The sequence below is a fragment of the Scatophagus argus genome, chromosome 20, assembly GCF_020382885.2.
Source record: "Scatophagus argus isolate fScaArg1 chromosome 20, fScaArg1.pri, whole genome shotgun sequence".
Taxonomy (NCBI): Eukaryota; Metazoa; Chordata; class Actinopteri; family Scatophagidae; genus Scatophagus; species Scatophagus argus.
In genome coordinates, this window is record NC_058512.1 from 20,234,500 (window position 1) to 20,251,265 (window position 16,766).

The 16,766-nt window shown below is 37.6% G+C and overlaps 1 protein-coding gene across 3 annotated transcripts in view; it reads left to right on the forward strand.

The window, feature by feature from the left end:
* The window catches only part of syk (spleen tyrosine kinase), a 30,027-nt gene extending 16,469 nt beyond the window's left edge, over positions 1-13,558 (forward strand). For all 3 annotated transcript variants that reach the window (XM_046375146.1, XM_046375148.1, XM_046375147.1), the window contains 11 exons: positions 919-1,057; positions 1,529-1,610; positions 1,774-1,838; positions 2,890-2,952; positions 4,568-4,649; positions 7,667-7,826; positions 11,137-11,346; positions 11,845-12,034; positions 12,358-12,498; positions 13,023-13,135; positions 13,236-13,558. In XM_046375146.1, coding sequence (XP_046231102.1) covers positions 919-1,057; positions 1,529-1,610; positions 1,774-1,838; positions 2,890-2,952; positions 4,568-4,649; positions 7,667-7,826; positions 11,137-11,346; positions 11,845-12,034; positions 12,358-12,498; positions 13,023-13,135; positions 13,236-13,308 — 1,318 coding nt within the window. In that variant the 3' untranslated portion in view covers positions 13,309-13,558. The remainder of the gene's footprint in view (positions 1-918; positions 1,058-1,528; positions 1,611-1,773; positions 1,839-2,889; positions 2,953-4,567; positions 4,650-7,666; positions 7,827-11,136; positions 11,347-11,844; positions 12,035-12,357; positions 12,499-13,022; positions 13,136-13,235) is intronic.
* Positions 13,559-16,766: the final 3,208 nt, after the last annotated feature.

A 16,766-nucleotide genomic window follows, 5' to 3' on the forward strand; every position in this document is an offset into this window, starting at 1 on the left:
AAATGTTTTTCAGTGTAGATACAATTTTATTCAGTTCTGAAATTCTTTTGAATAAATGATCTTTTCTCAATTTTCAATTTCATATATCCTTCAATATTTAAATTGTACTTGGCAGTTTAAAACAGCCGGACAACAATGGAGAAGGGACAACAATGCATGACACCGGTCAGTAGCCACATATGCTGGCTAATGTACACTCTGCTAGTCCTGTGCTTAATTTGCAGCTTTAGCCAGTTCCCCTTAAGGTATACCCCTATGTTACAAAAATTACCCATCATTATAACATTTGGGATAATTTCTCAGAATATCTATTCAGAAAATAGCTGACATTTCATCTGCACCGACATTTCAACCTACCAGTTGTCCTGGGGGCAATGACACCATTTCTAGCCAATACTTCGCTGTGTTCTCTGTTGTATGTCGACGTTAGAGTGTGGCTGTTGAACTGGACAACTGGGCATAGTTTATTACTTGTTATACTGCCTTTGGTGCCAAGTTTGGTTTCAAATGGCTTGCTAAACAGAACCTTATCAATGGCGTCAGTTTTTTCTCTGCCAATAATGTGAATATGGTGTATAGAAAGTGTGGAGTCATACTTCTCACAGTGCCTATATTCCCTGAAGGCAACGTGATAGAGGAAGGTCCTCAGCCTTCTTTGTTATGCTGTCACTCATGATTCCACGTCCCTGTAAGGCAGCTTGGATACTGAGGGCTGTCAGTTGCAGTTTAAATTCTGTGGGACGCAAAATATGATTGGAAGATAAGAGAATATAAAATAATTAGCTTAATGATAAGCTAAGACATGGTGATTGGCGTAAGTCTTTGAATTAATGAACTGAATGAACCGAGTAAGCTTGCTACATGGCACCTCTAATAGTTCCATTTCTTCTCTTTATTTTCTTCTTCTTGTGTATACAGGATCCGACAGAGAGATCTGAATGGGTCATACGCTCTGTGTTTACTACATGCAGGACAAGTTATGCATTATCGCATTGACAGAGACAGGACTGGCAAGCTCTCTATCCCAGATGGCAAGAAGTTTGACACCCTGTGGCAGGTTAACACAATTATTGTTGTATTTATGTTTATTTTTGTGTTGATCTTTGCATCTTTAACACCTCAGGATAAGATTTAGGTTTCCTAGATCCCTTAGCATTAACAGAAATGATGGTAAGTATATTTCCCAAAATTCTTTCAAATCCAGACAACATGATGCCACTGCAAGATAACTTGATCTTGATGTCCTTTTATGTACAACCTAGTTTGTTCCCCAGAGGATCAGTGGACTTTTCCTTAGACTTCGCCCTGAGGACAAACATTTTCATGTTTGCCCTGTTTAGTTAGGACAAGAGTTTTGCACCAGTTACATCTAATCTATTAGCAACTCTTGTCCCCTAGGGTGTTGTGAACATTTTGACTTCTGAAGTTTGATGTCACAGACTTTGCACTTGCCTTGTGTTATTGATTCAAACATAGGCCTGTCCATTGTGGTTAGTGACTGATATGTGAACTTCTGTTTTTACCACAGTTAGTGGAGCACTACTCATACAAACCAGATGGCTTGCTGCGAGTGCTAACAGAACCCTGTCCAAGACCTGATGGAGAAATGGGTAAAAATGCACACCAGTAATAATCTATGAGACTAAGACTTACCTAAAAGACTGTCACTGAAACTGAAGTCCACTGCATCGATCTATATCTATCTATCTGTCTGTCTGTCTGTCTGTCTGTCTATCGATCCATCCATCCATCCATCCATCATGGGTCTGATAGGACGGCCACTCCTCCCAAGGAACCATCCAGGAGTATTAGGTCCAGGAGTATTAGGTTCTACTCTTGTAAGTTGTGAGTTGTGTATGTGGTGTCAGTGCATTTGCATAATCTCATGGTCCTTTGCCTGTACTCCCCCCCAAAATAAAAAATAAAAAAAGGAAGTACAGTTATGCACTCAGTTTATGTATCTCATATGATTGTATTAATCTTTTTTAGATATTTTGCCAGTCATAACTTTGTGTCTGAGTTTGGTCCATGAATTTAACTGATACATTTCATCTGTTCTTCCATGTTTCCTTACAATAAAATATTACCATGATTATTAGATTAAATCAATTAAATTAATTATGTTATGTTATTAGTACAATTCAGTAATTCATGGACATGACCTATTTATTTGAGAGCAGGAATTAGTCATTTGTAAGCGCTAAGTAAGTAAGTAAGTAAGTAAGTTTGAGTAAAGCATCAGTGAAGTAATTCAAGAGACACTGGATGTGCTCCATACAATACAATGGGAGTGAATTGTTTTTTTTTGCATTTTAAAAATTTTATGTAGAATAAAAATGGCTGAAAAAGTTCAGCATCAACATCTCCTTCCAAATGCTGATTCTGTGGATAGCTTACACAGAATGGGCTGTCAGCAGTTTTCAAGAGAACTACTTTAGAAGAAATAAAAACTGTTAATGTATTCTGTGGATTAACTGGGACAAATTAGTAGAAGTATTGCCGTTGAATTTTTCATTTATTCTTGTCATACCATATAATCATTCACAAATAATCATTTGCAAATAATCTGTCAAAATCATTTTTTCATAATTTGGGTAAACCAACCCTTTCATGTTAGCCCTTCTGACAGGCATACTGTCAGTGAACCTGAACATGAACATGAACGCTGTTTGCAGTCATTCATACAGTGTATCTCTACTTCCTGTAGTTTGTAGTTAAATGAATAAGTAAGATGGCTCAGTGTACTGTGTGCTTCAAGAGATAAAACTGACACATCCTTGTTTGGAGCCAACCTTTCCCCTGAATCTAATTCAACTGTGTTAGTACATGCATGAACAATATCATTAACAGGTCACCTTCTGATAACCTTTCTAACATTTTGGTTTCTAGCAAAGTGCAGCAGATGGAATTCTCTCCAAACTCAGAAGTGTTCCCATACCTGGCCGAAAAAAGGTGCACTACCACTTCTACCTACTCATAAAACAATTAGTCAAAGTAATGCGCACCCCCTCCATAATGCTTCCCTGTGTGTGATTTTTCTTCAGTGAGGACTAGTTATTGCTAACACACAACTTGAACTCTCGGTCCTTTGCTTTATTATGTCCCTTCTCCATCTTTCTGACAGATGGAGAAGTTAACAGTTTATGTGACATCATAATAGCTGCCCTACTTGTGAGTCTAACAGTCCAACACCATACAGAGGCGACTCACTTGAATTACATTCTGACCACAGCAAGCAGTCTTATACCATGTCCTATTTGGTAGCTTCTTCACCCCTCATTGAGAAAGAACTAGAAAATATATCCAGTAGTACACTATATAGACAAAAGTATTGGGGCACCTGGCCATTACACCAACAGGAAATGTAATAACATTGCATTCTAAGTACATAGAGAGCTCTGTGAATATAAGTGTCTCCATTCCTCTGGGAAGGCTTTCCACAAGATTGATTCAACAAGATGTTTCTGTTGGAGTTTCTATTCATTCATGCAATAGAGCAATAGTCATGTCAGGCACTGATACAAAAAGGCCTTGCTCACAGTCTCTGTTCCAAAGGTATTTGATGGGGTTACAGTCAGGCTTCTGTGCATGCCTGTCAAGTTCCTCCACACCAAACTCATCCAACCTTATTCTTCCTTTGTGCACTGGGGCACAGCCATGCTAGAATAGAAAAGGACCTTTACCAAGCTGTTGCCACAAAGTTGGAAGCATAGCATTGTTCAAGGTATACCGAATCATTAAGATTTCCCTTCACGGGAAGTAAGGGCCCTAGCCCAACTCCTGAAAAACAGCCCCGTAAAGAGGTATGTCTGGATACTTTTGTTTATATAGTGTAGTTGTTGGGTAGAGTTCATAATCAGTTGATTTCTGTTTTTTAATTATTTTAAAGTAAATATTGATTTATTTTTAGAAAATGTAAATTGTATTATTGTCTTGTAATTTACAACAAGGAAAAACTATTTTTACATTTTTACATGTTCAGCAGACTGAACTTTCAGCCTCATGGAAGAACATGTTCATATTCTTTTTCTAAATTTTTCTCACTTCTGTGAGATGTGCTGTTCAAAGGAGAATTCGCCACGCTCCTCTTCCTTATATCAGTACCTTAAAAATCTTATATTCATTAAGACAACAGAGATTGAGCAACTGTCTGAGTGTTTTTTTATTCATCACATTTCGGATCTATCAGTAAATTGGCAGTCGTGTTGATGATAGGTTCAACAGAATATTAATTTTGCAATAAGTTTGTAATTTTTGTGTATTTTGGTAACATATTTGATCTGCAAATTCTTTCACATTAAGGCATTATGTGAATGATTTAGGGGGATCTATTGGCAGACATGAAATCTAATCATGAAGAAGACACAAATGGTGAATCTAGGTTCAAACCCTTTTGCAATTTGTATGGCACAGATTTTGGTTAATACTTGCTCCCAGAGCATGCATATTGCATATAGAATTAATGTACAATACAATTGTAAATACAATACAATAATTACATTTTCTCTGTGCAAATATGCATTATGTGTGTTCAATCTGTATGTTCTCTCTTTTACACTGATAATAGATCCAAGGATCTCAACTTAACACCACTGATAATCTCAATCCTTATGAAACCAGAGTGCCCAATAATCAAGCAGCCGGCATTGGTAAGTACATCCTGAATTCAACAGAAGGTTGAGTGTATGGTCGTTGTTCAGGTGCTGTTGCTTACTTGCTAGCACAACCTGTCTCCCTTGCACATTCTTTTGAGTATCTGCTATTTATAAATATATTTATATTTTTGTCGAAATGTACAGAAACTATTGTTTTTCCCCAAACAACATTCCCTTAAAGAGTCTATTTCTATTTCTTTGCTTTTCAATTTGAGCACCACAAATGAAATTACTTTTACATCCACTGTATTGTGGTGGTCACAGAGGTGTCAGAGACATTTCAATACCATCCATCCATCCATCCATCCATTTTCTATACCGCTTATCCGTCAGGGTCGCGGGGAAGCTGGAGCCTATCCCAGCTGACTACGGGCGAGAGGCTGGGTACACCCTGGACTGGTCGCCAGTCAATCGCAGGGCCAACACACAAAGACAGACAACCACACACTCTCACACTCACACCTAGGGGCAATGTAGAGTAGCCAATTAACCTAATGTGCATGTTTTTGGTATTGTGGGAGGAAGCCGGAGCACCCGGAGAAAACCCACGCAGACACAGGGAGAACATGCAAACTCCACATAGAAGGGCCCAGACCGGGATTCGAACCTGGAACCCTCTTGCTATGACGCAACAGTGCTAACCACTGCACCACCGTGCCGCCCCATTTCAATACCTTTGCAAATAAAACAGAAACTGAATGCATGGCTAGCAACTACTGGGGAAATTTTGCATCAGTTGTCATTTGCTCAAACACTAATTATTAATTGCATTCTTCTGACTAGTTTTTTTTTGTCCTAGTTTTGTTGGCAACTATCCACCCATCCATTTCCTAGATAGACAGATAGATAGATGCTTTATTAATCCCGAGGGAAATTCAAGAATTCTATACAATTTATCCGTGGGGGGGGGCTATCCCACCTGACGAGGCAGGGTACACCCTGGACTGGTCACCAGTCAGTTACTGGGCTGACACACAAAGACAGACAACCACACACACACATGCACTGTAGAGTAGTGTAGAGTAACCAATTAACCTAATGTACATGTTTTTGGTATTGTGGGAGGAATCCAGAGTACCTGGAGAAACCCACGCAGGCACAGGGAGAACATACAAACTCTGCACAGAAGGGCCCAGACCAGGATTCAAACCTGGAATCTTTTTGCTGTGCCAACAAGGCAGCACAAAGTAGTTCATTTGGATATTGAGAGGGGAAATGTGAAGAGATCACAGTGGGTAAATTGATTTGAATTTTCATGATGATTTGAATGATGGGTTTATTTTGGGGGTTTTTTCAGCTTAATGATGGCCTTTTTCACTTGAACAGACACCTCTTTGGACCTCATGTTGAGTGCTCCAGTGAACAGCTACCACATGCAAATGTAACACTCAAAACCAGCTACAGAGCTTTATCTGCTTGATTCGTCAAAGTCAAACTCACAGGACTGAAACTGTGTTCCTCTTAGGCCCATGGTGGGGTAAACAACACAAACACACAATCAGTGCAACGTGGAGAATAACCTGTAACAAAACAACTACTGTTATACTACAAGTATATACAAAATAAAGGTAACAAGGCACATAATAGGATTAAGTATGTTTACAATTTAGTGCAAATGGTGTGAAAAGATTGTCCAGCTTCTAATTCAGCTTCCTGACAGCCTGGTGAATGAAGCTGTCTTTCAGGCGCAGGTCTGGACGCTCCAAACTCTCCTCCCAGAAGGCAGGAGGCTGAGGCCATTTGTTCCATCATTTATGGACCACAAAAACGGGGATGGGTATATAAAAATGGCTGTAATTCCTAAATGTTAATGCTAAACTTTTATCAAACTCCTTGAATTAAAGATGGAAGTCTTTACTTGGCTCACATCTTCAGTGTTTCATTTCAAATTCCATGTGGTGGTGTGCAGAGGCCAAATGCCAAAAACTTGTTCCAATATATATGAACCTAACTATACATGTTGCCAAACTGTCACAGATGCCTGCTTTTGAACTTATCAATGGTAATGATTTGGATGGTCCCTTTCCCCTTAGCCAAGAAGACATGACATCTGTGATTTCCAAAGACTTTTATTTGTAAAGACATTAACAAACTTCTTGCGTGTTGTTTTTTCCTTTTTTTTTTTGGAGGGGCGGGTCTTTTGTATTCTTCAAGTGTTCGTGTGTCCATGTAGTAATATCCACTAACTCCAGAGCATTAAATCCTGAATCAAATCATTCTATTTACACCATGGTCACTTACCAAAGAGAAAAAGACCATAAATTTTTATTTGAAAGTGTTTTGCAATCAAAATTTTAAGTTTTTTAAAAGCTGTAATTCCGTTTCCTTGGTAACACCTGAGGATTTGACTAATACCTGAAACAATCATTTCCATTCCACAAACAGTTGGCTTAAGTAGCAAGTTGAATTGTAAATGGAATGCAAGATTATTGTTCATGTGATAGTTTACAGACTAAGGTCAGAGAAGCAATGTGTGGTGTATTATAGTTGCTATCCTGTACTGAAGATGAGGCACTGCAGGACTACACTCAATGTTGAGACTCCAGTTTCTTTCATGTAATGTATTTGATTCATTTACATTAATACAGGGCCACAAGTTTTTAGGAATCAGGGTTGTAGCGATGTATTTGTTGTTTGCTTTGTGTTTGTATTGTTTGCTTTGTTTATTGTATTAGATACAGCATAATAAACTGCATTTTCTCCTTTCTCTCTCAAGCTCATATGGGTCATTTACAGAAGTCAGTGGTAGATTACTTGTTGTACCATTCAAGTTCGGGACCTGGTTACAAAAAACACATCTATGTTTCAGCTTGTTCACGTACTGTATAATACAGACAGACTGATGTGTCAACCACTCTATCACTATTCCATGTGACATGGTCGTTTCTATATCGGAGACCATGCCTATAGACACAGATGTATTCAAGAATCCACACACAGATGCAGTCAAACGTGTGTGTCGGCAACTCTATTGCTATTTCTCTAATGTGACATATTCATTTCTCGCTCAGAGGCCATGCCTATGGACACAGAGGTATACGAGAGTCCATACGCAGACCCAGATGAACTGAGGAGTTCCACAGTGGATCGCAATCAGCTCTTCTTGGAAGATGGAGAACTGGGCTCTGGGAACTTTGGAACTGTCATGAAGGGCATCTACAAGATGAGGAAGTATGCTAAATCACATCACATCACCTCTGCTTACACACAGCACCAATCCTTCATTTTATGTCATGATACCATGATTGTGGATTGTCAGACATCTGCAAACTATTCTCAAATTTAACTTGTAGTAGTATTTTGAGTTTGAGGTGTATGGAGCCAAATCAGGGCCAAAAGTTTCGTTAATTTGAAAAAAGTTTTGAGGTGAAATTTTGAAATTTCGAACTTTGAAAAATACATTATACTCAAAGTAAAAATGTGTAAAAAAACTAAAAAAGTATAGAAAAGTTTTTGAATTTTTATGCAGTTCTGAAATTCTTTTGAATAAATTATCTATTTTCAATTTCAACTCAACTTTCATATATATTTCAGATCATTAAACAAATTTAAATATTAGGCAAAGATAACACAAGTAAACACAAAATGCAGTTTCTAAATGAAGGCGTCTAATTTCTTAGATGGTCTGAAACATTTAAGTGTGACAAACATACAAAAAAAGAAGAAATCACGAAGGGATCAAACACTTTTTCACACCACTGTATATGTGACTTTTTTCTTTGTATGGGAAAGTTCCCAAAATATGCCAAATCTCTTCTACAATATGGTAAGTTTTTAGGGAAATGTAATATTGCAACGTTGGGCCTTCTTGGGAGCAGCATTTCTTTATTTGAACTCACTTTGTCTGAACAGATATATAGAACATTTAAACATTCATTTGCAGGGTTGATTGCTTACTTAGCCCCATAACAGTATATATCATGAGAAATAATCACATAACAATCAAAGTTTTATGAATAAGCATTTATTAATGAAAATATTGGAAAAAATTGTATCCCACATAATGGATTCCACGCTCAAGGAGCTTGACCATCATTGGGACACAGATGAAGTATTGTCTGTGTAGATTTTGTTATTTTGACCCTCTGGAAGTGTGGAGGTGACCTTCATCACAACATCACTGGACAGTCCAAGTTCAGATTTGGCTTGTCGTATTCCATCTACACTCCTTTGGTACACATCAAAGTCACAGAACTCCTTTTTCAGCCAGCGAAGCCTGTCACGGAGCACGGTGTTTTTGGTTGAAGCTTGATGTCCACATCATCATTGGCTGGGGAGTCAGTGGGTTTTGGGGTTTCTTAGTCCACCTCATTCAACATTTAAAACTTAGTTACAATGAATCATGTAACACTTTAAATTTCTGCTACATTTTTTTTCAAGTTATGACCATGTGAGTAGTGCAGTGTCCTTATGTAATGTGTATTTTGATTACAACTCCAGCCCAATGTTGTAGAATTACAACACAGACATAACAAGCTCTAAATCACATTTGATGAATGTTTTCTGAAATAACTAAATATGTATGTGTTCTAGACTGTAATAAACACACAAAAAAATATTTAAATATCTTGATAAATCCAGTCATGCAAAAAATTGGAGATGAGCGCAAAGGGAATTTTGCAGGTAGAGTGAGTTCATGGACAGATGACCGGCCCTATGAACACTTCTACAATCCAATAGCATTGTGAGGACAAACAATAGGTCCCATTAACTATGTAAATGTGATTTTGAGAAAAAAAACAAAAAACTTTGCAGGCCTTTTTTTAGAATTGCTAAAAGTGATGTTGTAATTCTGCAACAGTGGGCTTTACAGGGCTAAGAAGGGAATGTGTATAAATATATCACTCACACTTACAGGAGGTTTTCATGATCCGTCTCTTTAGAATCCATGCACTTTTAAAATTCTATACTATGCAGAAGGCTAGTGCTTTTAACATTTTCAAATTGTTCTGTTGTTTTGATATAGTTTTAACTATATATCTTGACTAAATAGTTATATATCTGTAAAGATATATTTTAAATTTTTATTTTAATATTTTAAATATACAATGTCAATTTGAAGAAATGTCTGCCTCAAAAAGATAAATGTGAATAAATGTAGTGAAAAAAATAATATTAATATTAGGCAGGGAAGATGGTGAGTCCCTGATAATGGGTAAAGAACTGCCTTCAGTGGATTATGTGTCCAGAAAGTTATGAGTTGACATGAAGACACTGGGTTGTCCAGGGTGCAAAACTTCAGTGCCTTGTGGATTTGTATGCATCCCATCCTGTCAGTCTTTAATGAAGAAAACTGTCAGTCCTCTGATAACAGGGTTTGTAAGCTTTTTAATCAAACTCAATCAAGCTAAATGCAATTTATTTATATAGTGCCAAACCACAATAAAAGTTACCTCATGACACTTCCCAAATAGAGCAGAACAGAGCAGAGCAGAGAGGGAGAGGGAAGGGGAAGGAAGAGGGGATGAGATGCGTATCAACAGCAATAACAACAGAAATACCCGAACTATAAATATGATATATAATAATATATTATATATATATTATAATGATGATGATGTGCGCTGTAACTCTTATGATAACAACAACAATAATATAGATAATACAGTATGACTAAATATTAACAATCGCAGTTGGTGTTGAGCAGGACCACAGGAGGAGGTAAAACCATTGTCCGTGTGATGAGAAAGCACAAAGACTCTGGCCTTTCTATTGTGGAAATATTACCCACAAGAAGCACATATAAGGTAAATGGTATTGGTCCAAGCACAGAACTGATGATTTTTGATGATTTTTTTAATACTCGACAGGAGACAACAAATAAATGCAAACAACTTTGAGCTTGTCAAGAACAGTGCAGTAAAATTATTGACATATTGACTATGGCAAGTATAAATCAAGCTCAAACTTCTTGCACACATAATTCCTGGTAAATTAAAGGGATAGCATGTCAGGCACCATCAGTGATTTTTACTATTCAACACGTGCAGCTACATTCAGGAATATTACCTTTTTAAGCCTTTTCTCACATGCCATGGCAATGGTGAAATAGATGGGACAAATGTTGCTGGACATTTCAGGGCATGTGTGAAAGGGATTTTAGATGGAAAAGGGCCCATAAAAGCTTGGTCCCCTGTGCCATCACATTTTTGATAATCCATTGAGAGCTATCCATCTATATTAAAAAAAAAAACAAAAAACTAGCAACTATGCCAGACAAACTCAAGTATACTATACCTGTGACATCAGTCATACTGCTTACCCCACAATGTCAGTGCTCTAATACACCCCAAAATGCAAAGCTGCTTAAACAAGCTTTAGCTTTAACTTGTACTCCTTAGGTTATTTAGTGTTGATGTTATGTGTTGTCTAAAAAATATGGTACATTGTACTTAGGTCAGAGTCTATAATGTGGATTTGTGGTGAGTGTGAATACAAATTAGGTGACATCATCCTAATACTAACTCACCCTACATTTTAGGACAGAGAAGCCAGTTGCAGTCAAAATCCTGAAGAATGACGATAACAACCCATCAGTACGTGAGGAAATGCTGCGAGAAGCCAATGTCATGCAGCAGCTGGACAATCCTTATATTGTCCGGATGATCGGTATCTGTGAGGCAGAGAGCCTCATGCTGGTCATGGAGCTGGCTGAGCTGGGACCTCTCAACAAGTTCCTGCAGAAAAACAAGTATGCGATAGTTTTCTGGAATGAGGGATTCTACTGACATTATTATTTCTCATTAATACTTGGGGCATGATTTCCTGTTTGGAATAACATTTTTAAAATACTGTCCTCTCACAGAGCATTTGGTAGACGTTCTGATATATTTATGATTTCTGTTTTGTCTACTTTTATTTCTTTTCTAAGATCGAGCCCTTATTTTAAATGGTTCGGCCACCAAAGCTTTAATTGTAGCAATGCGACTGAGGTACAGTCATTCAGTCAGTCAGCAAATGTGCCTTACAGCAACAGAAGAAAATCACAGCAATAGAGTTTCAAAAATATTAAAGTTTTATCTTGGTTTTAGATCAGTTTAAGATGTTGGAAGAGCAAACACTTTAAGTTCTAAATTATGTAATGATATTATTATTCACACAAGATCAGTCTTTTTTTATCTTTGATGTTTACAGTTAAAACAACAGTAACAATGACTTTCTTAGTTAAACTAACCATTGAAATGTACAGGCAAACAACCATAAAGAACATCACAGAGCTGGTCCACCAGGTGTCTATGGGGATGAAGTACTTGGAGGAGAATAACTTTGTCCACAGGGACCTTGCTGCCAGGAATGTACTGCTGGTCACACAGCATTACGCCAAGATCAGTGACTTTGGCCTCTCAAAAGCTGTTGCAGAGGAACAAAACTACTACAAGGTAACTGCTGACAAGGACAAACAGTGATACATCTAGCTTACTTGTTGTAAAATAAGCATGAGGCTTACTGTAAATCAAGTATCCATGTAGTAGTGTATTTTTAGTTTGTGAATTTCCCCAATGCAGGACTAATAAAGGCCTGTCTTATCTGATCAACCAGGCCCATGCTGCATGGGAGCAATAAGGAATGAATAGGAAGGAATATCCCAATTTTTTTTAAATAAAAATAGTTTCCTAAAGGATTTTCTTTTTCTTTTTTTTTTTTGAGAAAAAGGTGATCAACATACAAGAAACACTGATGTTTTCTGTGTTTTTGCTTCCAGGCCAAGGGTCATGGGAAGTGGCCAGTGAAATGGTATGCTCCTGAGTGTATAAACTATTTTAAATTCTCATCCAAAAGTGATGTTTGGAGTTTTGGAGTACTCATGTGGGAGGCCTACTCATGGGGCCAGAAACCATATAAGGTATGAACAATCTCTAGCCAACCACTTATTTAGTTAGTTTTAGTTTAGTTTGTCACTTAGTTCCTGATATGAACAATTGACTAAGTTATGGGCTAACAGAAACACTAACTGAACTGAAGCAGCAGTAAAGCAAAATGTGTTTTTATATATAAAGACATGATTTAAACAAAAACATTTTAGAATTTGTGGTTCATTTGTCGTGTTGTAAGGCATTTTATGCTGTTGTGTAAAATATTTTGCTTATGTAGGCTAGTTCTAGTAGACTGTTTGCAATGTGGTCAACAAATTTTACTTACATATTAATTGCGTATATTACAATTCTTTTCATGTGTAATTTAAGGTTATATAATGAGCATTCTGATTACCATTTTTAAGAAGTAATACTGAATTAAACCAACATACAGCACATGCTAAAATTTTTGAGAAAATATTTTGTATAAACTCAACCACTTTTCCTTTCAGAGGGAGTGAGTAATATCTACCTGAATGCATCGCCTTTAATCTGAATGTATCACTGTTCACAGGGAATGAAAGGAAACGATGTTATGCAGATGATTGAAAGTGGAAAGCGTATGGAGGCCCCAGTGAGCTGTCCACCAGAAATGTATGACCTCATGAGGACTTGCTGGACATACAAGTATGTGACAAGTTGTCTCTACAGGTTATAAGACTATAAGAGCAGTATATGTTAGGAGACCTCATTTTTGAAAACTTCTTGCTGTTTTCATGTCTTACAGGGTAGACGAAAGGCCTGGATTTACTGTTGTTGAGCCAAGACTTCGAGAGTACTATTACGACATTGCACAGTGATTCTTCATGTGGCTGTTATGAGACTATGCAAACTATTGGTTGATGAGGAAAAACTACCTTTAATTATGCATGAATGACTTGAGATGGTTATGAATTATACATGGTATTGTAAAATACTGGCTTAAACCTGAGGATTTATTCTATCTGTAAATACAAACAGAATTATGCATTTCTGACATTGGTTTTATTAATTTCCTTCCTGAATGTAAACAGTATGAAAATTGTAATAAACAGATACAAGTCCAGCTTATTCAATGAACATTCATGTTAGCTATAAAGTGCATTATATGTTTTTTTGTTGCACCATTACAATGTCCTTTCAGTGAAACCAAAAATCCTTGAATGAAGGTTTGATTGTTTCAGTGTAATGGAAAGATATGACTGTTCAATAATCAATGCTAAATCTGTGTTATACAATAGTGTTACACAATATATGGATAAAGTTAGTATCCAGGACATCTTTTGATATTTTGAATATGTAACAGTAGATTTACTACAAAGGGATGCAGTGATACATTTTTAAGCTTTTGTTTTTGTTGTATTGTTTTTTTTTTTTTTCTTAAACCATCATCAGGAGTCGGTAGTGGTATCAGGACACATCAGCTAATAAAATTAATTTTTAAAAAATATCCAAACATTGAGTTCAGAACAACGTTCTAGAATCACCAAAATTGATTATTACCTCAAAATATCCATCTTCCACAGATTCAATGGACCATCCTCCAAAAATATCTCTGTAATAGAAGAATCTCAAGAGTTGATATCTTTGATGTTGTCTCTCACTTTAAGATAAGTTAAGATGAACTTCATTAAGGTGGCTTCCAAGGACAACTGCAAACGCCCAAATATTAGGGAAATATGTACTAAATAAAAAATGCAATAAACTGAAAAACACATACAACACATACAAAAACACAGCAAAAAACCAAACATTTTCTCTTAATTGCAGTTTGATACCCCTCCATACATTTATTTATTTTAAATTAAGCCCTCTCAGTCTCTCATAAGCATTGTTCTGGAGAATGGCAGTAAGATATAAGATTTTCTTTATACCTGTTGAACTCTTAATTCCAAAAGGAATAAGACTGGCTGAAGTAGTATTTGTTGTAGTTTGTTTTCCAGTTTTTCAGACTTTTTGTACAAAGTCAGAAGATTGATGATTTGTTGGAAACTGTACCATCAGCAGGTGGCAGCAGAGTTAAAGTGATATTAAACTGAAGCCACAGAAAGAAACACTTACCTGAACTATGAAGAACACAGTGCATTAAAAGAGCTGGAGCAAAAACCAGAGGTCGCTCTTTGTCTTCCTGAGAAGGGAAGCACAGTGGTTGTTCTTGGTGCATCTCAAAGTCAAAGAAGGATTATCAAATGGCTAAATTTCAAGTATGCTGGGTCACTGAAGGACTGTTCTGATGTCCAGGATCCTTTAAATTATACAAAGGACAGAGTTCCTCTTAGGGATATTTCAAAGATGCCTGTGTGTGTCCTTGGCGAGCTGAAAGTAACCACAGTCCTGTGTATTTCTTCTTCTCCCTCTTTTTATTGCAACTGCAACTGGGCAGAGCATTATTGGCACTAACTGTCATCTATATGTAAACAAGAGCAAGAGGATGCCGTGCATTCAGATTACACAGTATACACGGCTCCGTGGGCAGCTGTTGCCTAGAGGTTGGAGAAGTGGCTTGTGATCGGAGGGTCACTGGTTCGATTCCCCCACCAGACGGAAATTTGGATGTGGTGGAGTGATTAATGAGGAACCCCCCCCCCCAAACACACACACACACACACACATTAGCCACATTAACCCAGTTTGCTTCCTGGGCACCTGACAGTGGCAGCCCACTGCTCCTGTGTGTTTCACTGCATGTAATTTGCTGGGTATTGCATGTGTGTTCAACCAAGGATGGGTTAAATGCAGAGGAAAAATTCAGTGTGTGTATGTAAAAATATATATAGTGCCAATAAAGCTGATTCCTCTTCTTCTGAATGGGACCTTTGAAGTGGTGTAATGGTATACATTCATTATCCTGTTCCAAAATGTGTTCTGCATGCTAACAAGGATTCTCATCTTGGAATGACTCGTCCTATCAAGGAAGGACGTTTTAGAAAAGCAGCTACTGAATACTCCTGTTACAACATACTTAAACGTTTTAATGGCCCCATCTGAGGCCTGGTACCGCTGCTGGATCCAGAACCCTCTCCATGGCCCTGCTGCTCCTGCTCTGCACTGTTCTCTCTATCCTCCCTGTCTCTCTCTGTCTCCCTCTCTCTCCTTTTTCCCTCCATCTCCCTGTCTCTCCTCTCCCCCCTCTCCCTCCCAGGCAGTCACAGCAGAAGGGCATCTACACTGAGTCTGGTTCTGCTCGAGGTTTCTGCCTGTTAAAAGGAAGTTTCTCCTCGCCACTGTAGCCATATGCTTACTCAGTGTGGGGTTTTGCCCTGGGACCTGTTTTTCTCTGATTCTCTTCTTTTTGGTTGTTGTTTACACACCTGTAAAGTGTCTTGAGATAACTGTGTTATGAATTGGCACTTTAAATAAAATTGAATTGAACTGAATCTGCCGGAAGCTAGAAATAAATGAATGAATGAATTTAAATCTGAAATTGACAGTCTACTGAAAGTTGCATGCCTACCTTACCTGGCACCCAGTTACCCTTATTATTTCTAGCCTTCAAAATATTCAAAACTCCCAACAGAAACCCCTTCTCAGGCAAAGAGACTCTGTCACTGAACCATTATAAAAATATGTGCATTTCTTTTTGAAGGAGTTTTACCCTCCTATGTTGGAGACTCAAAATACACACTTAACTCTCTGAATGATTGTACTTTGAATCAGAACATATTACTAGTTTCCCTTAATGTGGAATACTCATACAGCTGCATTCCTCATTAAGATTACTTGAACTCTGCTGCTCAATACCTATCTAAGAAGCTGTTAGCTGAATTGCTGTACAGTGTCTTGTGTTGCAACTACAGTCTATGCTGTATGAATCCAACTGCTATCTCTAACAGGCTGGGAATGCAATGAGACAGCAACAGCAAATGTTTAATAGCTGAATTCCATTTAGTTACATCAGTTTTACTTTTTTGGTATTCATGTTGGCTCACTGTTATGCTGTCATGGCATACTGGGACTCTTGAATAGAACAAAGCTGTCATTACTCTTAATAGTAATAACAGTGTTTTTCATATAGGAGAAGTCAAAATACAATGTCAAACCTACAAATCTGAAGGGAAGATGAATGTGAGATGTTGATTTTTCCAAACAGTGTGACTGTCACTAATATCATAATGCTCTGACCTCATTACTTGCAATATATACTGTAAATATCTGTCTCAACGTACACCTCTAGTGCCATGGGATGCTCAAAACCACCTGCAGAGAAACAGTTAAAACAGAAACAGCCCAGTAAAATAGCCAGGGAGGAAAAGCTAAATGCCCCAGACTAGGCTGACAG